General features: G+C 48.4%; 7 protein-coding genes across 7 annotated transcripts; 4 read left to right on the forward strand and 3 right to left on the reverse strand.

Moving 5' to 3' along the window:
• Positions 1 to 339: 339 nt before the first annotated feature.
• N7443_009426 (putative MFS sugar transporter) lies at positions 340 to 1,858 on the forward strand (the record flags this gene model as incomplete). The annotated part of the gene is made up of 4 exons (XM_056889482.1): positions 340 to 631; positions 680 to 864; positions 941 to 1,201; positions 1,253 to 1,858. 4 exons carry the CDS (start codon positions 340 to 342, stop codon positions 1,856 to 1,858), a joined length of 1,344 nt encoding a protein of 447 aa, XP_056738784.1.
• A 623-nt stretch (positions 1,859 to 2,481) lies between these two features.
• N7443_009427 (MDR family MFS transporter) lies at positions 2,482 to 4,255 on the reverse strand (the record flags this gene model as incomplete). Its single annotated transcript, XM_056889483.1, has 4 exons — positions 2,482 to 3,120; positions 3,168 to 3,597; positions 3,649 to 4,028; positions 4,076 to 4,255. The coding sequence occupies 4 exons, from the start codon at positions 4,253 to 4,255 to the stop codon at positions 2,482 to 2,484; spliced, it is 1,629 nt and encodes a 542-aa protein (XP_056738785.1).
• A 4,186-nt stretch (positions 4,256 to 8,441) lies between these two features.
• Positions 8,442 to 10,156, forward strand: N7443_009428 (RelA/SpoT; the record flags this gene model as incomplete). Its single annotated transcript, XM_056889484.1, has 2 exons — positions 8,442 to 9,793; positions 9,850 to 10,156. 2 exons carry the CDS (start codon positions 8,442 to 8,444, stop codon positions 10,154 to 10,156), a joined length of 1,659 nt encoding a protein of 552 aa, XP_056738786.1.
• A 579-nt stretch (positions 10,157 to 10,735) lies between these two features.
• Positions 10,736 to 12,516, reverse strand: N7443_009429 (sugar porter family MFS transporter; the record flags this gene model as incomplete). The annotated part of the gene is made up of 6 exons (XM_056889485.1): positions 10,736 to 11,104; positions 11,153 to 11,443; positions 11,495 to 12,208; positions 12,268 to 12,343; positions 12,393 to 12,444; positions 12,492 to 12,516. The coding sequence occupies 6 exons, from the start codon at positions 12,514 to 12,516 to the stop codon at positions 10,736 to 10,738; spliced, it is 1,527 nt and encodes a 508-aa protein (XP_056738787.1).
• Positions 12,517 to 14,880: 2,364 nt separating this feature from the next.
• Positions 14,881 to 16,416, reverse strand: N7443_009430 (putative salicylate hydroxylase; the record flags this gene model as incomplete). The annotated part of the gene is made up of 6 exons (XM_056889486.1): positions 14,881 to 15,312; positions 15,366 to 15,447; positions 15,507 to 15,822; positions 15,885 to 16,051; positions 16,119 to 16,237; positions 16,306 to 16,416. 6 exons carry the CDS (start codon positions 16,414 to 16,416, stop codon positions 14,881 to 14,883), a joined length of 1,227 nt encoding a protein of 408 aa, XP_056738788.1.
• Positions 16,417 to 17,139: 723 nt separating this feature from the next.
• Positions 17,140 to 17,943, forward strand: N7443_009431 (4-hydroxybenzoate octaprenyltransferase; the record flags this gene model as incomplete). Its single annotated transcript, XM_056889487.1, has 1 exon — positions 17,140 to 17,943. One exon carries the CDS (start codon positions 17,140 to 17,142, stop codon positions 17,941 to 17,943), a length of 804 nt encoding a protein of 267 aa, XP_056738789.1.
• Positions 17,944 to 18,327: 384 nt separating this feature from the next.
• Positions 18,328 to 19,211, forward strand: N7443_009432 (uncharacterized protein; the record flags this gene model as incomplete). The annotated part of the gene is made up of 2 exons (XM_056889488.1): positions 18,328 to 18,836; positions 18,890 to 19,211. The coding sequence occupies 2 exons, from the start codon at positions 18,328 to 18,330 to the stop codon at positions 19,209 to 19,211; spliced, it is 831 nt and encodes a 276-aa protein (XP_056738790.1).
• Between the last annotated feature and the right edge of the window lie 3,632 nt (positions 19,212 to 22,843).

Consider the following 22,843-nt stretch of genomic DNA (forward strand, 5'->3'; position numbering starts at 1 on the left):
AAGCTCCGCTGTTATCTGGTGGAGAAGTGGGGTGCACGTGGGGGACGAGGGGATTCAAACAGATTTTTTTCCACCTCCACAGAGGACCCTTCTAGAGAGAGATGAAGTGTATTATTCTTCCTCCTTGTTGAGATCTCCGTATTCTCATTCCTACGTCTTATCTTTTGCATTTATCTTGTGACATTTGTGCGCTTCTCAACTCGAAAACCCAACCGGATAATCACAAGTTTCAGGTCTTGGCACCGGGTAAACTCTAGAATGGCTCCCAGTTACTTCAAAAAACCACCACCATATGTTTTGGCGAGCGTTCTATGCTCTGTAAATGGCATCTTATTCGGAATGGATACGGGCGTTATCGGCCCAGTTACCGATATGAAAGATTTCAAGGCCTCCTTTGGAGGGAGCCAGAATGCGACCATTCACGGTCTTATTGTTTCCTCGATCTTGATTCCTGCTGCTCTCTCCTCATTCTTTGCGGGTCACCTTGCAGACAAGATTGGTCGACCGAAGGGTATTAGTATTGGCGTTTTTATCTTTGGGGTTGGAGCTGCTATTGAAGCTGCTGCCGTCTCACTTGGAATGTTCATTGCTGGGAGAGTTATAGAGGGGTTGGGAGAGGGGCTGTTCTTAGGTACTTGTGTCAAAGTTAGGGTTGGTGACTATATTAACTCTTCAATAGGCACGCTTGTGGTCTATATCGCGGAAATTTCACCTACAAGCACTCGAGGCATGTTGACAACGGGTCCGCAATTGTTGATTACTGCGGGAATCATGACAGGGTACTTCACTTGTTATGGATCTTCGGGTGTCAAGTCATCTCTTTCGTGGCGCACACCATTTATCCTTCTTGCGTCGCTCTCGATGGTTCTCTGCGCTACTACCTTTTTTCTTCTTGCCTCCGTCTCCGAGGTGGTTGACACTACATGGTCGTCGACAAGAGGCAGAGCAAGCATGGGATAAGCTGGGTGTGAGCCACGCTGAGCGTGAAAAGGTCGAATTAGAGTCGGAAGGGGTCGATGTTACTGCGCCTACGGACAAGTCGCAGGCTAGGGAGACTGTCGTGGTAATAACCCAAAAACCCAAGCCGAGTGTCATGGACAAACTTTTCGACATTTTCTCAAAGGATGTTCGGTCGCGCACTGCTCTTGTTGTATTCATGATGGGAATGCAGCAGCTCAGTGGTATTGATGGCGTGCTTTATGTATGTTCACATTCCCTACTTCTCTTTACAGTCTTCTAACACTCCATATAGTACGCCCCGTTGCTTTTCCAACAGGCCGGACTTGCGTCGTCAGAAGCGAGCTTCTTTGCCTCCGGTGTTTCAGCACTAGTGATTTTCTGCGTGACTATTCCCGGACTGCTCTACGCAGACAAATGGGGCCGCCGAGGCAGTGTCATTTATGGTGGTGTTGGACTGGGCGTCGTCATGTTCCTGATCGGCGGTCTGTACGCTGGAAATGCCGTCCATGGAACCTCTGGAGCTGGTCGTTGGGTGGTAATTGTTGCCATTTATATTTTTGCCGTCATCTACTCGATGACATGGGCAGTCAGCATCAAGATCTACGTGCCCGAGATTCACCCGAGTCGCACCCGTGCATCGGCAACGACCCTGGGGCATTCCTCAAACTGGATCGCCAACTTTCTAGTCGCCCTCACGACACCTATCTTACTGGCTAAGAGCTCTTTCGGAGCTTACTTCTTGTTCGGTGGCTGTTCCATCTTTACCGCTATTGTGTGTGCGGCTTTCATGCACGAAACCAAAGGGCGGTCCCTGGACGAAATCGAGGAGGCGTTCAAGCACAAGACTTCTAGACGAAAGAACCCTTTCAACTCTTTGCGACGACCCATCATGAAGTAGACGGCCTGATTACATCTTTATGATACGAATATTGAACGACAACTCTTAGGAACACACTAGGCAGATACGACACACAACAAACGACATGGGTTGGATTGGGTTGGATAACAAGATGGAACACAAGGCGTGCATGATATATATACTTATGAATGCTCATTGAATTAGATCCCCTTCTTTTCCAATTACGAATACCTGATATACAGTAATTGCGAAAGAGAGGAACTCGCTGTCTTCATGAAACCTTAGAGAAATATCCTGTTCTTATTTTCCCTCAGAGCCACCCAAACTCGATGTATGTATTTAAATCCACAAGGCATTCCAGAACGAAAGGTCCTCATCGACATTGTACTTGGTATAGATTCCCGCTCAGAAGCGTGCTGTGCTACGTGCAAAAGGTGGCCAGTCTTCCTATTGTCTATTTCCAGTAGATTTACAAGTCAAGCCTCGTCAGATGATGTAATAACATTTCATTCTTTGTTCGATTTAAATTAGAATCCGACCCTTATGGACACTGTATCTCTGAGTATATCTGGTTATGGAATATTTATTCACGTGTGTACGAGGTTGCGGATGAATGAATCAAGACTAACGCTCAACGCTCAGAGGAAGTTGGCAGATCCAGCTCAATCGCATTTCTTGGTTCGTCTCATAGATTTCCACTCCACGAGTCCAGCTCCAAAGAAGGAGAGTGCGGCGGCAGCTACAGACACATAGAAAGTCTGAGTAACGGCTATGTTGTACGCGTACAGAACTGTTGGAAGGATTTCTTGCGGAAGTCGATCTGCCAGGTTCGCCGCGCCAGCTTGAATGATGGCCGCTGGGTTGACATTAGGTGCGACGTGTCTCAAATTGGCGACAAGTCGATTTTGAAAGACATTTTGAGCGATAGATATGAATAGGGCCCCGCTCAGACTCTGAGCGAAAGTAATGATTGCGATGCCGACCGGGATGTCATGTAGCGGCAATACGGTTTGTAGAGCGTTTATACACTGCTGGAATCCCACTCCTGCGCCCATCCCTATAATTATCTGATAGGCAATCCATAGGCCGTTCCCAGTATTGACTTTGAAAGTGGTGCAGAGCCCTGATCCGATTGTTAGAAGGGCACTTCCAAAGAACATTAATGGTGTGTAATATCCGATGAGATTCACGAGTAGTCCACCAATTGCCGAGCAGACAATCATTGTTACGACCATGGGAAGGCTGTTGATCCCTGACTCTGATGCCGAGTCTTCTTGGATAGCTTGGAACCAGATGGGGAGCTGTTTTATTAGTAAAAAGGAAAGATTTAGGGGAAGTACATACTCACATAGTAACCAAATACAAAGAATGAACCTCCCAGGAACATGGCATGGATTACGGCGCCAAGGACATTGCGGTCTTTGAGAAGTCGGGGCGGAACTGTTGCTTCTTCTTGTTTCCAGAGTTGAACGGCGCACCATATAGACCCAAAGACACCGAAGAGAACAAACATTGCAATGATCCGTGCGTTGGACCATTCGTATTTGGTGCCTCCCCACTGAAGAGCTAGCAAGATACAAACAATGGCAGGAATAAACGTGAGAATTCCAATTGGGTCCATCCGCTTTATTTGGTTCATTTTTCCGGGCTCGATTTTGGTTTGAGTCGATGAGTCTTTGAAGAAAAGTGTAATGAATATCGCGGTAATTGCTCCGAGAGGAAGGTTGACGTAGAAGCACCATCTCCAGCTGACCTTGTCAGTCAACAGACCACCCAATCTATACCAAACATCAGCAGATCATTTCACTATTGAACAGATGGGCTTTTACAATGGTCCTGTCACTGTCGCAATTCCACTGGTACTGCCAATGATTCCAAAGTATAGCGCTCGTCGGTGAAGTGGCAAGCTGTTGGCCAGCACCAACAGAGCGCCCGGAGACAATCCGCCCGATCCAATTCCAGCAATGGCCCTTCCTAGTATCAGACCTTTCGAGTTGGGTGTCACAGCACATATCAAAGACCCTATCTCAAAAAGTGCAAGGGCGATCATATACGTCCATTTGGTCGAGTAGTAGGTGTAGATCTTGCCGAAGGGAAGCGTAACCGCACATGTCGTCAATAAATACGCGCTTGCATACCAAGAAAGGTCCTCGAGGGAATTGAACTGCTCGGTGATTTTCGGTACTGCGGTTGAAAGGACGGTGTTATCCTAAGAACGGTCAGCTCACACATCGTCCTTGTTTAGATCGAACTCACCAGCGCGATGCAAAAAGACTGAAAGCACAGTCCTACAAGGATAGGAACCAGCTTTGCGGTGGGTGGGTATTTCTGCTCATCATCTGCGATGTCATCGGTCCCAGTTTCTTTCAATCGGATATCATCTCGGTTTTCGATATATCCATCATGGCAATCATGCATTCCTGGGCTACCGGCCATGAATTAACAGGATTTTTCCAAGTCTATTCCCGTAGACTGTGAAAACTTTTCGGTGTCAAGTATATTGGAACATTCGGATAAATTGAGAGCGAGTGAGTTGTAGGTAGCTAAGCTTCCACCCTGGGGTCCAGATTTTAGCTCTAATAGAACTGCAACCTTACTAGCAAGTGTAACACATTATTTCACGCAAGGGGTACAGAGCTTGTACGCGCTAGAGATCTTCCACACATTCCACTTCGCTCATCTGGTATGCTCGCCTCCGTCACAACGCGAATATACCCCAACTAGATGTTTCATTTCCAGTGCGTTTGTCTCTGTGGTTTTGCGGGAACACTTATCAGATTTTGAATTGCGTTCCGGGGTCGTGGTACATATGTTTGTGTCGCGTAGCCATCTTCTTGTAAATAGTCCGGGTGTTGGCAGAGTCCGTGTCCCTACATTCCAATCAAAATGTGCTCGGCCTCGTTAATTTATGTTTTTTTTTTAGCTATGGAATAAATATCTGCGATACGGAGATTTCTGCAACGTGACTGGATTATTAGCCTTCGTCATCTGAGCATGCTGCGTAATAAGGGATCATCGTGAGTCCATGACATAGAACCACGCCCAAAGGGGCTAATAGGATTGCCACGATACATCGAAGGCCAACAACAGGTTGAGCAATCACATTTTCAAGTAGTTCGTCCTTCTTTCTGCTTTACGCTGGTAGAGCTTTCACAAGATACCACCAGTCTATGTTACTTGTGTCACTCGAACTGTGGCTAACTTTTAAGGATGGGATCTGCATCGGCACCATCGCCTTATCATTGGCCACCCCCCGTGGTATATCGGGACCTAGGCACAGGACTTTTATGGGAAGAGTTCGATAAGCAAGCATTGAAATACGAGTTAAGGTGTTACGAATTGGTGATGAAGTTAAGTACCTCAGGTCAATATCCAGCCGAGGCCGACACATCACGAAGCCTTTAAGTTGGCGACCTGTGCTTTTCCATTGAGAGTGAACCATCTAGGAGCTTGATTCTATGATTGTGCTCGATTCTCGGAAATTAGAAAGCTAAGTTTAGCATTAAGCCGAATTAAACTTATATTTGAATACGGAGTCCAAATTTAAATTTCCTTGGATCAAAATTGTGGGCCGGAGCGACCGGCCGGGTCCACGGGCCATCTCGACCAAAAGCACTTGATTGTGGTTTCTATGAATTCAAGTTGGCCAGGGATAGAGGAAGGGGCAACGTGAGCGTGCGAAGTCCGCCGCACGAGCAAGCAGATCACAAAGGGCTCCCAATCGCCTGGGCCAGCGCGATGCCGAGGAATGCACTAGGGGAATATCCCGGATCGTGGACGTGCCTCCGCACTTAGTTGCATGAGGTCACTTATCAGCTGGGTTCTCCCATTTGAAGGCATCAATAGCACTGAAGATGCGGTGTAATTTGCTTGTGCAGGGTACGCGCGGGTCTATTGATCAAATAGCTTCGATTTTACTTCGAATGAATGCATGCACTTAGGACCTACCGCGCGCTTGCTTTTGCTTTCTCGTTAGCGTAAGTGTAAATATATGTATGCTACCAATCGAGGAATATACACTGATTGGACCTTGTAGAAGTAAAAGTGATAAAAAAGCACTGGGGAGACTCGTAAATATGACCTCAGTAGTTTCGTTGTAGGTTCAAATATACGGTGAGCGATTCAATTGCCTGTGATGTGAGCCCTATTTTGAAGGTTGGAGGCTTAACAAAATCCAAGGTTAAGCAGACTGCGGCTTCTCGAACAAAAAAACCTATCAATCGCGTGCTATGCAAAACAAAGCATCTGACATGGATGTTCCCGGTTCTCTTGCTTTTGGCCACACACATGTGCAGGGAAACCCTGCAAGCCGTTTGACTTCTAGAAACGCCCTTCAAGCGGCGAAGAACCGACCCTCGGTGGAGCATCACGCCTCGCAGGAAGCACGTCCTAAAACAAAAATAACCTTCCCGCCCCACGACGCACCCGTGGAGGTACTGGTGACGGGGCGCACGGCTCTAGAATTGCTTTGCTTTTTATTGTATCACGTATCGATCGAAGAAGGAAACCCGGTCGGGCACCTGGAGCTACGCCCTGTCGATCAATATCGAGTTCAGAGCCGCATCTTTGCCCCAGCAAAAGAAGGCGGCCAAGTTACTAATGCGATCAAATGTTACTTGCATACAACTGCGACAAAAGTAGCGACCGCATCCGTGGCGAGAAGCACATAGACCGGCATGTGGAGCTGCGAGATGTGGAGCTGCAAGATGTGAAACATAACCAGATCACCGATCGGCGACATCTACAGATGAAGCAAAGCGACAACGCTCATATATATAACCACTATTTCGAAGACAGAGTCCATCCAGCAAAATCTTAGGCGAATCTAAGAAGCGAGTCAACAGCTCTCCAGCCACATTTTGCAATTTCCCATCTATTGACACTTTTACGTACAACGGCCCGGTTACACCTCTCGCGACGCACAGCATACAGCATACGGCACGGCCAAAGCGTCCCGAGAGGCGCCCTTCTTCGTGATCTTCACGCCATGGCTGAACCATAATAAACAGCGACGCCCTGACTCACAGATGACCTCAATGGCTGGCGGGAGGCGCCATTCCAACCATCGCGTCATGAGCCCCCACCCCCGACGCTATTCTAGAACCGCGCGGAGGGGGCTGAGAATAAGCCAATAAGCCAATAAGCCATGCATGGCACCAGGCTATGCGCAGGCGGACCAGGCGGAACTGGATCAAACCGGAACTGCCTATCTGAGTAGGTCGTACTGCGTATCCCCCAGGATTTGGACGCGACCGCGGGGGGCTACACTGGGTTTAATGGTCACTAGTGGCCAGTGAGCTCGGAGTGGAGTTGTTTTAGCCTGTCTCCTTTTGGCAGCAAGAGGCTACGACACGAGAGGGAAATTGCAACCCGACAGTAATGCGATAGCGAGTTTCTTTGTCCTGCCAAGACAAATAATCAAAGGGACGAGATATCACACGCCACTAGGTTCCTTGGAACAGGTCGGGATAAATTGGATTCATGGGGTAGACGGGGTAGACGGGGTAAACGGGTAACCGGGCTCGGGGAACCTCCGGTGCCTTGTCGGATATTTGGGTGCGAGGCCATCCGCAGCACGTCGTAACTGGGTTAAAGAGAAGCCTCCGGGTCAGTGGCTTGTCGTAGCTTATTCTGTCTTGACTTGGACTTGGCCACTTGGCAGCTTAACCTTTGACCGGGTTGTCTGGCTCGGCGCCAAGTCGCACTTTGCACCTTTCGCCAAATTTTTCCCGGCTAACTTGAGAGTCATGTACGAATCAGTCTTTCTACGCAATTTAAGACGGGAAATTCCGATCCAGTGCTTATGCGGGCCCCTTCGAGACTCGGAAAGATCTGCCCGTGTGTAGGTTTTGTGGATTTCCATAAACAAAACAACCAAGTAAGCCATATCACATGTAGGAGCCTATAGTCCAAATGACTTGAATCGCGTGATGTGAACAAAGAGATCCCCAGGTTTGGGGCGATTTCCCCTGGACCGTACTTTGAGACCCAATTTTCCCTGTGCGGAGGAGTCGTGGGGGAGTTGGGGGAAATTGACTCCACACAAAACCGTGAAACCTGACAGGCTCACAGATCGGCGGCCAGGCTACTGAACCTGGGGAGGCGTGGAGTGGGAGGCCCAAACCGAAACTAACCGAACCTGGTGAAGCCGAGCCCGTCGCCCGGCTCTATCTCCCCTGCTATTGGCGAATCCTCGCGTGGCCCGGACTGTCAACTTCGATCCAAACGAGATGAAATCGGTGTGGTTGTTGTCTCTACCTGGCCCGAAACGTCCGTGCTAGCCTTTCAGAACCAACCGTCATTCGAATTTCCATGGCTATGGAGCATCAAAGGCGATGTGGACCCAGGTTCATGCCGCTCAAATCACATCTGCGTCTGGTCTGGCTCGGCTGCTACGAGAACAGGACCTTTGAGCCCCCCCCGGCCATGACTGGGGTAGTGGCCCCATGCACCTGCACTTCGAGGCTTTTTAAAAATCCGACCCCGTCCCCGTCGATCCTGAACTTGTTTCTCGAATAATTTTCTCGTCATTCTTTCCGGCTGGTTCGGTCTGTCTACTAAATTGACCTATATAGGGAAATAGACAAAGCCAAAGACGAGACCTTCCACTACTCCACCCAAGATGCCTACCAAGCGGTTCTTGGGCCTCAATGGCACCAAGCTCCAGGTTGCTATCGGTGTTCTGGCCGGTATGGATTTCCTGCTTTTCGGTTACGATCAGGGTGTCACAGGTGGTCTGCTCACCCTCAAATCCTTCGTGAAATATTTCCCGAGCATTGATACCACCACCGATGACTCGAGTGCGCAATCTACTCGTCAGGGTATCACCGTCGCCGCGTACAACTTGGGATGTTTCGCTGGTTCTATTCCCACGATCTGGGTCGGTAACATGCTCGGTCGCCGCAAGGCTATTTTCCTCGGTTCTTTCATCATGGTCATCGGGGCTATCCTGCAGTGTACCTCGTACGAGCTCGCCCAGCTGGTCGTCGGCCGTTTGGTTACTGGCTTCGGAAACGGTATCAACACTTCTACTGTTCCCACATGGCAATCTGAGTGCTGCAAGTCTCACCGTCGTGGCCAGCTGGTCATGATCGAGGGCGCCATGATTACCTGCGGTATCACGATCAGCTACTGGATTGACTTCGGTCTGTTGTTTGCCGATCCTAATGAAGTTGCCTGGCGATTCCCGCTTGCTTTCCAGATCTTCTTCGCTGCTATCATCTTGGGCTTCGTTATGTTCCTTCCCGAGTCACCCCGTTGGCTCATTCTGAAGGGTCGCGAGGAGGAGGCTCGTGAAGTTTTGACCTGCCTGATGGGTGACGAGACCGACGAGGTATTCATCGACACCGAATTCACCGCTATCAAGGCAACCGTTCTGGAGATGTCTAAGGGTTCGTTCCGCGACATGTTTACCATGGGTGAGGACCGTCACTTCCACCGTGTTGTGCTGGCCTACGTCAACCAGATGTTCCAGCAGATCTCTGGTATCAATCTGATCACCTATTATATCCCCACTCTGCTCGAGAACAATATCGGCATGAGTCCCATTATGTCTCGTCTGATTGCTGCTCTCAACGGTACCGAGTACTTTCTTGCGTCGTGGGTTGCCGTGTTCACAGTCGAGAAGTTTGGCCGTCGCTCCCTGATGATCTTTGGCGCCGTCGGCATGTCACTTTCTATGGTTATCCTCGCCATCACCGACAATATCTCTTCAAACCATAAGCATACCCCGAAGGGAACCAGTGCCGGTATTGCCCAGACTGTATTCCTCTTCGTCTTCAACACATTCTTTGCCATTGGCTGGCTTGGCATGACATGGCTGTACCCGGCCGAGATCGTCCCTTTGAAGATTCGTGCTCCGGCCAACGCCCTCTCCACGTCCGGCAACTGGATCTGGAACTTCATGGTCGTCATGATCACCCCCGTCGCTTTTGCCAACATTGGGTATCAGACTTATGTCATTTTCGCTGTCATGTACGTTGTCTCTCTCCCCATCAACTCACACTTGGTGCTGACTTTGCCTTTCCCAGTAATGCCGCTATTGTCCCTGTCGTCTACTTCTTCTTCCCCGAGACCACCTGCCGCTCCCTGGAAGAAATGGACCTTATCTTCCACAAGACCACTAACGTCTTCAACGTCGTCAGTCTCGCTAAAAGTGAGCCCCACATGTACGGTCCCAATGGTGAGCTCCTCCGAACCCTCGATGACATCGAAGACGAGGCTGTTCGCCGCGCCAGTGTCCTTAGCAACCCTGCCAAGATTGCCGAGCGCACTCACCGCGAGCACATTGAGCACAATGAGAAGGCTAGTGATAGCAACTCTAGTGAGGAGAAATAAGCCCCCGGCTCAACTTCGTCCTCTGGGACTGGCATGCCGTGACGATTCACCACGACCCGCCCTCGGTTCACCGAGTTTCCTTCTTCTTGTTGTTTCCTTGTTCGAAACGGTCCAATACCCTTGTTAGATTGGTTTTTACTATCTTAATTGAATACCCCTTCGAAATTCGTTTAGTTCTGTAGATCATGATCTTCACATTATACTTGCACTTGCATTGAACTAGGATCGCGGTGATCGATTCTTGAGTTCAGATGTCTTACTGCTCGCAAGGATATGTAGTCTCCACGGTTCATTGTAGGAGAGATCTGATATTGGTCCACTGATCTACAAGGCCTAGCAGTAGTCAGATCCTAAAGGTGGAGACCATTGATACCGACAGCTCTACTAAGCAGGGTTGGAGGGAGAGGTCTAGGTGCAGCTTGTTCAAAAGCCTTCGTCCTGGCTTCGAAACCTGATTACATATTCATTTACTACACCAGTTACTCTTCCGATGTGAGTTCGTATTGTCAAAATTCATTCATCATCTCATGTATTCTACATTCAAAGCACCAGGTCTTATACAGTCTTGGAATATAGAGATCAAACAACCTCTTCATGACTAGCGTCCACCTCATTAATCTTCCCCTCCTTTCTCTCAATCTCCGCCCCAAACGTATTCTCAATCTGGTTGGTCTTCCACGGCTTAACGTCCGTGTCAAACACCATATCAATCTCCTCCAGAGATCGACCCACAGTCTCGGGGTATGTGAAGAAAACGTGGAAGGTCATCACGCAGCAGAATACACCAAAAATGATGTATGTTTTCCACTGGATGTTGTGGAATGCCGGGGCTACGAAGTACGCCAGGGCAAAATTGAAGATCCAGTTTGCGGAGGCTGAGAGGCCGACGCCCTTGGCGCGGTACTGAAGAGGGAATACTTCTGAGGCGTAGATCCATCCCGTTGGGGCCTGTTCATGTTAGTTGTTTTCTGGAGCAATGGCGGGGGTTTGACTTACCCAGGTGAACCCATAGATACCGGTGAAAATATAAGAGAAGGCGATGACTGTCATGCCCGCGCTACCTTTAATTTCCCAGGTGAGATTGGCGTTGCCATTAACGCTTGAGACGGCGTGACCGTGGCTAGCCATGACACCTGCAATGATAAAGTGCACGATCATGCAGAGAACCGAGCCAGACAAAAGCAGGGTTCGTCGACCAATCCGATCGATGAAGGGCAGCATGACACCGGTCGTGACCAAGAAAATGACATATTGGATAGCAGAGGACCAGAGAGTAGTGTTTCCAGTCTATATTTCAGGGTCAGTAACCAGGCTCTCAGGTCGATGGGGTGGACTTACCATTCCAGCCATCTCGAAGATGTAAACAACGTAGTACATAGCCACATTACCACCTAGCAACTGCTGCCACATCTGAACACTCATACCACAAGCAGTTCGCTTCCAGATCCGAGGTCCAAACAGCGAAAAGAAGGAAACGTCCTTCGCCTGGTGCGCAACTCGCGCAGCCTCCTGAACTTCTTCGAATTCCACTTGAACAACGGGGTCATTGCGGTTCCCCTTGCCATGTATCAAAGCCAACACATCCAAAGCTTCTTCCCAACGTTCCTTACTCGCTAGCCAACGCGGGGACTCTGGGAAGAAAAACAGCGCAATGAACAAGATCAATCCAGGGACAGCTTGGATACCCCAGCAGATACGGAACGCAGCTGCTCCTGAGACACCGACCACGCAGCCATACGCAATCAGATACATGATCAGGATACCCCATTCAATAGCCCATTGTTGGATTCCGACGACACGGCCTCGAATCCGTGCGGGTGCAAGCTCGGATAGGTAGACGCAAGTTTGTGATGACGTTACTCCGACGGCGAGACCGCTGACCACACGGCCAGCGACTAGATGTGTGACGTTTTGGGCGCTGCATTGCACCATTGCTCCGACGATCCATACCAAGGAGGCAATCATCAGTGAGCCTCGGCGGCCGAGATAGTCTGATAGCCAGCCTGCTGCTATGGAGCCAGCGAAGGAGCCGGCGGACATGGAGGCTGTGATCTTGATTTGATGTTAGCTAAGGTATGCTAAGGTATGATTTGAGATTTTAGAGAACGTACTCCTCCTTGGAGATTGGAATTCGGGTTCCCGAAGTAATCGGTATAGGTGTCGACGCCAATCCATGCACTCATCGAGCTATTGGTTGTTAGTTGTGATATATTAATTTCGGTGCATCCTTCCGTACCTCACATCGAAGCCGAAGAGCGCTCCACCGATGGTGCCGAATGCGGCGAGCACTGTCATCCATTAGCATGGCTCATTATCAATATTCAAAGGCACGTACCGTAGATATTTGAAATGCGATACATGATTGCGGGCTACCTCATCTAACTAAGATGGACCTGGGGTGAAGCAGCTTTTAAGTAAATACAATCGGATTCACGGGTCAATGCGCATAGGGTGGCTTCGGGGTGGCTTTCGGCAGCGAAACGGCAGTAGCGTAGTGCATGGCACCACTCCCTGAAGTCCTGGACCCGGGCATGACGCCCAGATCAGAAAGGATCGACCGGGTGGAATGCGGAGAGTAGACTGGAGAGACCGGGGGAGACAAGTCGGGGAAACGGACTGCGTCATTGGCGGAGCCAAGTCGATTCGGTTGAACTGCTTTTAACCGAGTGTTTTTACCCGCGTCTTGTTCCATTCAAGTCAGGTTTCAGTCGATCACTGCCCTCTCTATGTTGGGTTCCGCTGGAATGTGAGAGGTTTAGCTTCGATTTGAGTAACCATGATCATTTTTGTGGCGCTTGTGCCGGTTCTCGGTCTTTTCATTCTTGTCTATGGCTGCGGAGCTGTACAGTTGAAGCTATCCCGGCCTGCTGTTTATGGACCCCGATCGGCATGCCGCGTCATGCCACCGGCAGCGAGTATTGCATTTTGCCAAAATGGAGCCCTTGAGATCGTCATCGGAGCCTGGATGGGGAACTGTCTGGTATGAATTTTCCGAGACAGTGAAGATGTTGCCGAGCATTGGCACAGGAACTACGCGTGTTACTGGTTGGCACACCCGGTTTCAAGTTTCTTGTTAATGGCCAATCAGGAATTTCCCTGAAGGTGCCAATCGACTCGAAAGAATTGAAACGCCATCTGCCGCTCTTTATTATATGTTGACCGTGTGAAAGAAGGGACCGAGTGATTCAAGGTTGTGTTGGGCAGCTTGTACATCCCGGCGGGAGATAACTTTTCTGGAGCATATCTTGGTCGATCTCTCATCTAAGAAGTGATTATAAGAGAAACAATGTGGAACAAGCCATCTATGTTGTATTGAACGGTGTTGACTTCGACCCGGGAAAAAGTGGCCAAATCCTCGGTTATTTTCCGCGGCTCCACGAAGGTCTTGTTTCTGGGGTACGGGGGCCCCATACCCAAACCCTCAGACCCAACGATAACGATGAATTTAACATTTTGACTCTCGCTCAGGCTGTCGCATAAGTCATAAGAAGTTTCGGCCTCTCTGCGGCCCGGTTTTCCATCAACGCCATGGCGGCGCTACTGGGAGGGATGCGGGGTGGCTTCTGCCGAGTACTCCGGTTGTGTCTTTGTACGATGGTGGCGGTCTGAATGGTCAAGGCGCAATGCCACGATCTCATTTTCTAAACTTGCTCGCCTCAGTTGAGTATGTATGTTGGTGGCCGAGACCACTTGTTTGAGGGGCGGAAACTCGGTTAATTCGTGAAGGGCTGCACCGCCGGGGTATTTCCATTTTGGACCTTCACCTGATTCTTAGACCTTGACTATAGTCAACTTGTTTGCGTCTTTCCCTATTCTTTTGTTTAACGGGGTTCTCTTCCTCGGATTCTCGCATCGAGGCTTTCACAGATCCTTGGCCAATCCTCGCAGTGCAAGCACTGCCGCTGAAGTGAATGATGCCGCTGGGTTCTCCCCCTCGTTGAAAGGAGTCATCGCATTTCATCGGAGAAAACCTGACAACCTCATCAAAGACTGACAAGACGACGAATTATTTTTCGAACTGAAGAATATTTCACAAATCAGTTGAGATCGAACAGCTTCTGTGGGTAACTCAACATTAATAGCGATTGATCCGGCACAGAGCGTCAAATATTTCCACCGCCTTTCATCCCGGGAAATGTCGATCGCAACAGCGGAGATGCTAATTCCAACACCATGTCGATTACATAGGGCTCATAGCGCCAGTTTCACCACCGTCTTTCACCAAGCCCTGCCGGGCTAGCTCAATCGGTAGAGCGTGAGACTCTTAATCTCAAGGTTGCGGGTTCGACCCCCGCGTTCGGCTATTCCTACAGAACAACCTGAGATATTTCTTTTTTGCTCAATGTAACAAATGAAGTAGGTCATTATATTTTTTAAGATCGGATTCGCTTAGCGCCCATTTCTCACTGTGCTGCATTTTTCTTTCAGGGGTGAAAAAGAGGAATATGTTTTTCGTGCGGTCAATGCCCTGCGCACCGTGCTAAAAAGTTGACAGCAAAACTTTGACAGAGGTGACAGGAGACACCGATCTGCTTACGGAAGTAAGAAGAAATGATGAAAACGACAGAAAAGAGTGAATTACGGTCCAAATAGTGAAGTCGCTCACCAAGAGGAACATTTGCGTGCAGATTATCGCCGCTACAGGCCTACTTCGCGGAAGACAAAGTTTGACTCGAACACTAAGAGTGATTGCTGCAAGGACCCATTAAAATAAATGCTGTAATCTATTGTGTCTTCTTTTGTTGCATGAAAGATACCTCCCAAGCCTCAAAGGCCTTTTCACAGTTATCTAAGACATCTACTCCAAGGGTTTGTCGCTGTCTGAAGGACGAATACCAAGTCCAGTCGCTCTTGCGTGTAACACCTGCGTATCCTAGAGCGAAATCTCTGATAATTTGTAGGATTCCATCATCGATATGGAATAGCTTTCGATTCATGACAGCTCCGCGAACGTTTCGTGTTGTTTGCGCCTTGCGAATCTGTTCGTAGAGGTTTAGGACAGAAGCTACTAAGGAGGAGTCATTGCCCGAGTTCTGATTCTGTAAGGAGCCAAGGAGCTTTCCGATAACTGCACCATCTTCAACTGCCATGGCTGCTCCCTGGGCTTGATAGGGAAGAGTGGGATGACAGGCATCGCCGAGAAGAGCAACCGCGCCCTGGTAGTGGATAAAATTAACGTAGTCGGAGAGGAATAGAGAATATAACCAACCTTGGTCCATGTTTCAAGCTCGGGAAGACTTGTTAACTTCCACTTGTATACCGTTGGCACACAGGATATCAGCTTCAGCAATCTGGGGTGAAAGAATGGAATTTAGTGGCACCTCAATCCAAGGCTTTAAATGGTGCTTACGTCTCATCCCAGTCCGCGTAACTTTGTTGCATCTCTTCGACATCTCCTTCAACTCTGCGAGTTTCTGCGGCCAGGTTATCTGGTCTTAACAGGACGAGGTTAAACTCCTGCCCACCACGAACAGGGTAAAAGATAGTGTGTTTTTCGGGACCCAGCCAGCTCGTCACGGCAACCTTCTGAATGAGTTCATTCACCTTGTCATCACCCAAAGATTCTAGCTGCTCTCGTGTGAAAGTTGCTCGATAGGCCAAATCGCCAGTCTCAACTGGGGATATGGGCGTTCTAAGAACGGCGTTTCTAACCGTAGACCATTGGCCTAATTCCGATTGCATTAGACTTAGAAGATGAAAGCAACCGAGTTAGAAGTGAGCAACATACCATCGGCACCAATCAAAATATCTGCAGACAGTTTTGTTCCGTCTGCGAGAATGACTTCTGGCGGCTCCACTGAAACAATCTCTACCTCAGCTCCCAATACGAGGACAGCCCCGAGATGAATTGCTTCGTCAAGAAGAATTCGATGGTAGTCAACTCGGTGAATAAGTCTAAGCCGACGTTGGCACAGTTAGCACATAATCCAGTCTCTCTCTTGGAACAGTTCAACAAACATACATCCACGGAGCTCCAAACTCTTGCGTAATATCATCACCAAACGGCATGGATCGCAAAAGACGGCCATCCTTGTATCTTCGGAAGTCCACATGTTGGACTTGACTTCCCACTTCGAGAAGCTGAGGCAAAATGCCTAGATCACGCATGACACGGGTCCCGTTAGGGGGATCTGGATGCCGGCCCCAACCTCTCGGACCTCAGGCGACCGCTCGAGGATGATCACATCAATACCCTGCTGACGACAAGCAATCGCACAAGCCAGACCACCCAATCCAGCGCCGATAATAAGGGCCCTCATGGTGGCTGTCTCTCTTTCGAGGGAGAAGTGTGGAATCTGTTGAGAGGGATGATCTGAAGATCAACAAGCCACGACAAGGTCGCGGGCCGTCAGTAGTGGCCCCACCACACTCCGCTTTCAAAGTGAAAGCCCAAGCCAAGTGCCTGCTGTGTAACGACGATACGCGTGGTATTTATTACATGACGGCTGGTCGGCTACTTTTCCGTCAAAGCAGCATCTGCCACTAAGATGGGCACGATCGGCAGATCAACCAAAAGCCTTGATGTATGAATTGCTTGACGTTCTCACTGCGCATTGTCAATCTCCTATCTTGGCAAAGCACTACTGGGGTATTGTCCTGTCTTTCAGCCAGGGAGTTTGTAGAAGTATGGGAGTCTTCAAGGTCCTGCTTAAAGTGGCCGTGGCTTTAGTTTTGGCATGGTCAGTGAGATTCCTTCAGAGTTTGAGCTCGTTGTAAAGGTACTGTATAAATGCGATGGTTGGAAACAACCTAGACCTTGTCCAGCACCCAGTTTTTACTGCCATTAGATTGATATCTCCCATCCCCGGTGTCAATCTGGCAAAGAATACTAACATGTCGACCATGACAGTCCAAGAATCAAAGACGATCGAGTGCCAGCCGCCCGCCACAGGACTCGTTTCCCACCTACTACCCTCATGGGTCCCCTACGCAGAACTGAGGCGGCCAGACAGACCCGGAAAATTCTACGCTCTCTATGTTCTATGCCTCTTTGGAGTCGGACTTGCCACCTCCACAAGCCCTGTGCAATTGTCCTCCTCGTTGATCGCCGATCGAATCGTTACATTGCTTCTCTGCTGTCTTCTAGCCCGGAACCGGTCTGCACATGGAATGATGCAGTGGACAAAGAATTTGACAAGAAGGTAGCCCGGGGCTGTGTGCGGCCTATCGCTCGAGGAGCCGTGACACCTTTCCAGGCCTATCCATGGGCTACCTTAAAAACTGTGGCTATTGTAGCCATTCTTTTCAGGCTACCGGCAACCTGCATGTTCTTTGTATTCCTGTCTACCATCTATCCGTTCGCTAAGCGAGTCACGTACTACCCTCAATTTGTGCTCGGTTCTATCTTCTCCTTGGCATTCTTTACATCGGTTCGAGGAATGGATGTGGATCCGCTGTCTAAGGACAACTTTGCCCCGTCTTTGTGCTTTTTCGCGGCAAACACAATTTGGACTACGATCTACGATACCATTTACGCCCATCAAGATGTGGCAGATGACGTCCATGTAGGAGTCAAAAGCATGGCCGTGCATCTCCGGAACTCGTCAAAACTGCTTACGTCCTTCCTTGCGCTATTCATCACAGGCTTACTTGCATTGGCGGGTGCGCTTGCGGGATTCGGTCCTCTGTACTATATCCCTGTCGTGGGGGAATCGGCAATGGGTCTGGGGGCTACTAGTACACTCGTGAAGCTGGCAGAGGCGAAGTCTTTTCTTAACCCTGTGGGGTGGCCTGAGCCTCCCAATAGTCCATATGTCGGTGTTACGACTCGTTGTTACTGGTATTGAGGATACTATATCCGGACAAGAGACTTAATCCATGGACCCACCTGTGTAGTAATAAATTTCTTTTCCTTGGGGCCTAAAGCACGGTATGCGATCTCCGAGATGTGCCGTCACGTTGGGACCAATTCTCCTGAAAATGACTCGCGAGGGCAATTGACACCGTAGATTTTGTAACATATATGAAAAGGGGCGTTTTAGGGGAGAAAAGCCCCCTCTCTGCCTTTGTGGAGGAGGGGGGAGGGGGGTTTGTTTCGGTTGATTGTGGCCCTCGATGTGATGAGCGTCAAAGGCTACCTAATCCGGACTAGTGCAGCCGCCACTCAGTTAAAACCAAACCCACGTCCTGCTGCTGTTCATGAAGTGACCATCACCTCAACTCAACCCAACATGTCCTGGCCACGATCGCAGCTTTTGGAAATTGGAGACCAATCCTGGTGTCCCTCTTGGCTTCATCAGCATGAGCAATTATCCCTGACGAAGCTTTGGAATCTGAAGGTTCCGTTTTGGAGCCGCGGGAGCCTTGCAACACAAGCATGCGAGGTATTCAAAGAGTACTTGCAAGATCCTTCATCATATACGGTTCTCGACATATGTGCTGGTTCGGGAGGCCCTACCCCGGTCCTCGAATCTGAACTCAACAGAGAAATCGAAGCCCAAGGCAAAGTCCCTGTCCAGTTCATATTATCCGACCTTTATCCACACGTCGAAGCGTGGCAGCGAATATCGAAGAAACAACAAAATGTATCATATATTGAAACTCCAGTCGATGCCCGAGCTGTTTCTAGACTCGGGAAAGAGAAGGAATGCCGCATTTTTAACATTTGTTTCCATCATTTCAGTGATGAAGACGCCGCGGGTATTTTGAAAAGTGCAGTGGAGTCGGCTGATGCATTCATGTAAGTGACCTGAACATTGGCTCAAGCAGAAGAAGGCTCTAATATCTATTTAGCATATATGAAATGACATCACGTGAAGTTGGTACCTGTCTATGCTCCCCACTAGTGTTCTTCTGGGCTTTCTTTGTAACCCTAGGTTGGTTTTGGAGTTCACCCGTCCATCTCTTCTTTACCTATATCTTGCCCGTGGCTCCTTTCACCATCTGGATTGATGGCTTCATATCTTGTCTCAGAACACGCACGAACGAGGAGATTAGAAGTCTCTTGGATCAGCCAGGGTTGGATCTGAGCAAATGGACCTTTCATAGCGGAAGAAAGACTGTACAATGGCCTGTCATTAGCTTGCATTACTATGTCGGTATCAAGTCCGATTAAAACCTCCTTTTGGATTTCATAATGTGTTTTGTTCCAGATTTGTTGCAAGGCAGAGAAGTAAATAACAGTATCGTCCATCCTAAGATAATTTGCTGAAGAATGTGTATACCTTTTCTTAACGCCCACTAGAGTTCGTATCCGGAGGCGGTCTTCCATGATTCAATCACACCGCAGATCATGATAGAGTTTATGGACTTTTTTGTGTACCCAGAAGGTTTGAGAAAGAAGATACGATCATAGCCTCGTCTAGATTATGCCTACCTTGATCGCTCAATCATTCAAGATATCTGCTCACCGAACTTTTCGCGTGAGATAGGACTTTGTATACCTTTGCACTCCTGTGACTTCTTTCCCAGATAATGATTCCAATTTGAGCTAATTCGCTTTAGGATACCGCTTGTAATCGTGGCAGAATGTCAGATGTAACAGCTCCAAGCTGTACCAAACGGATGAGTCCTTGTTATAACAACCGCATAAATTCTCGTAAAATCGATTTGCTAGTTCTGGCGATCTGGCCAGACTGCCGGTATCCTTTCTTTCTCCTGTCAGAGCTCTCTCTCGCTCTTCCCATCGGAACAGCAATTATGCAAAGTGCAAGTCGTAACCCCTAGAGGATAGAATGACGCTTACAGCTCAGACCATTGGTTGCTCCGACCGATCCTAGAAGTAGCTGTCATCATGATCTTATGTTCAGAATGGGCCATTGCCTTCGGCATTTAGACATGCAAACATAGAAGTCAGCCAATCACCTTGTTCTAGTCTTCATTTGAAGCAATAGATTTTAAGCCAGGGGTGGTAAAAAGAATAAGGATGCATATTCATAGAAGACTATCTGGTAATTGCTAGTTTCATGCTCTATCACCAGCTTCAATACACTTCACATGTGCCAGAACATACCGAGAAGGATGTTAAATCGCAATAATTGGACATCTATCTTCGCTCATAGCATGAAACCAGTTGAGCGTATAATCTTGGTTCACTCGTCTCAATCTCCAAACCCGTCGAGCAACTTCAGCAGCTGCAGCAAAAGATGGAGTTTGATTGCTCCTAGTTGAAAGTAACCACCCGATTAGCTTTTCTTGTAAGCCTGTGTCCAACGCCTCACATGACGCAATGAAAACGGGCCAGAATAATGAAGCTTCATGATTTCCATCATTCGCAGCAGTTCTCTCAGTCTGCTGTACAGCTTCAAATACCTTTCGGACCGTGTCCTGGAGAATCAATGCATTGATGTTGTGAACACGTCGGTAGTAAAACAATACCAAGCCTTGGTGAACAGCCATACTTACGTGGTAAGCTGCACCAGCTTTCTGAGTTTCCAGTACAGAAGCCACCAATTTGCTTTCTGCAGATAGACCATTTGTAGATGGCGTCCAGGAGAGAATATGTTGCTCAAGTATCTTCGTCCGTCTGTTGAGGGTCATGACAATATCCGGGTCAAGATTAGGGTCGCGATGTAAGAGTTCTTGCTCATTTGCTAGACGGATGGTTTGCGATAGAAGGCCCATCAAAGACTCTGGCACCCCATACATTTCCTGAAAGAGCGAGTCTTTCCAGTTTCCGAGTAGTTCCAAATGAATGTCATTATATCCAAGCTCAATGCTCTTTTCAGTATCGTATCCCATGTCGCATTCCGTGCTATGGTTTGGCAAACGAAAACTTCGTAAAGAATGAAAAGCCGAATTGTCGGAGACAAGACTGGCTTTTGGTCGTGAAGGGCAGAGATGCATGAGAGCACAGCCACATGTAGTCTCGGAAATTATGCGTAAATAAGCGTAGACGTGATGAAGAGTGCGGGCCTTGAGTGATTTATGCTGTTTTGGGAGGCCTCTTTTCCGGATAAGACACTCGGATTCGATTAGGAGATTTTGGGCACTATTATAGTCGCCGCAAGTGATCTAGAAGCAAATTAGCCGTGATTATCGTGTGAGCTTGACTCTTTAGATTATAGATACATCGAGCATCACCATAGATAATAAAGCCATTAGCAACTCCTTGTACTGTAGTTGCCCATGTATGGCTAGTTCTTCTTGGATACTGAGATTGAGGTGATGTTTGGCTATCCGCTTATATTCCTTGCCACGCGTATCCCAATGATCAGACTGCTGATCTCTCAGAGATATATGTAGGCAACTCGCAGCGAGAAGAGAATACAACAGCGATAGCCCTAAGCTGCTGGCACTTCGATGGAGTAAAAGTTCCGCGTAGGTCTTCTCCGCGCTAGGGATGTGAACATTTTTCCAAGGACATAATTTACTGCCCTTGAGAGAAAGAGAGAACGACACCATGTGGTTTTTGAAATATCGCAAAAGCTGTGGCGCATTTTCTGGGACCAGCTGTGAGGCGAATGGGGAGAAACGAGAGGAATAGAGAATTGAAAAGTCGTCCATGTTTCCATGGGCATCGAGATCATGGTATGTGATGCTATTATCAGAAATAGCATTTTCAGTTTGCGAGCAAATGAATGAATTATATTCGGCGCTTGGGATGTTGAAACCTTGCGGTCTATTTTCAGAGCAAGGTGAAGAGACGAATGATGAATGAGAAGTTGGCCGTATTATTGTTGTCTCTACATTCCCAGTTTCGACTGGGAACGTGTCTGATTCAACTTGGGCGTTTGGGCACGCTAAATCGAGCGAGAGGTTCAAAACCCCGAAGGGCCCACGAAACAAACTTTTCGACGGGAGATATTTGAGCACACTTTGCTGATCTAGGTCCTCAAGGGCCTTATTTATATTCTGACCCTGGAGACTATTTAATGTCATTTGTGCCAATGATTCTTGTTCGTGCCCTATGAAATCAATAAGTAGCCATAACGGACCAGGATTATAAATGATTATATATACCTGCGAATAGTGGGCGTCGGTATACTCGACCCTCCAATTGCTCCTCTGGCGGTGATTTTGGTTGTGAATGAGTGTCTCGTGTCCATTTGAGTTGAGAAGAATAACCGGGACAAGGCAGACCAAGTACGTCGCACAACTGGCAACTAGGGCGAGTCTCATCACATTTCAGATGCCGAGAGCGACACGTTCCGCACCCTGTGAGAGAACGATTCCGAGATGTCATGGTTCACCCGTAGCTTTTCACTCGCACAAAAGAAGTCGCGTAAGAGGAAGTTGGCAACGTGAGCGCGAAATGATTTGTCATATCGTGGCAAACCAGATTGACCCGTACGCCAAGAACAGGAAAATATCACTAATACCCAGAAAGAGAATTTTTCTTGAGATCAAGGAGTGTTGAACTTGTCCACGAAAAAGAAATCAGTGGTCATAAAGAATCATAATCGGTAGATAAGGAAATGCAAAAGCGCCATGGGGGAAATGGCAAGTCTCGGCACTTTGAAAATTCCGTCTCCGGGTTGTTCTTATGCACGGCGACGAAGCATGGGAATCTGGCTTTCAAGAAAGAAAATATCCTTATTAAATTGAGTAAAAAGTGTGCCGATAGAGCTGTGCCATATTTCATAGCTTCTAATTGGGAAGAAGAGAGATAAGGAATAAGACGCAGCTGTGCACAGTCCTCGGTCAGGTTCAGTCTTCATGGATGTTGGCCCGAAGAAGATGAAAATTTTACGTCAATGAGCCCTTTATTTGCGCGAAAACTTCATCTATCGTTTTTTCCATAGAAAT

The sequence above is a fragment of the Penicillium atrosanguineum genome (genome assembly GCF_028827265.1).
Source record: "Penicillium atrosanguineum strain IBT 20685 chromosome Unknown utg000007l_segment0_segment0, whole genome shotgun sequence".
NCBI lineage: Eukaryota > Fungi > Ascomycota > Eurotiomycetes > Eurotiales > Aspergillaceae > Penicillium > Penicillium atrosanguineum.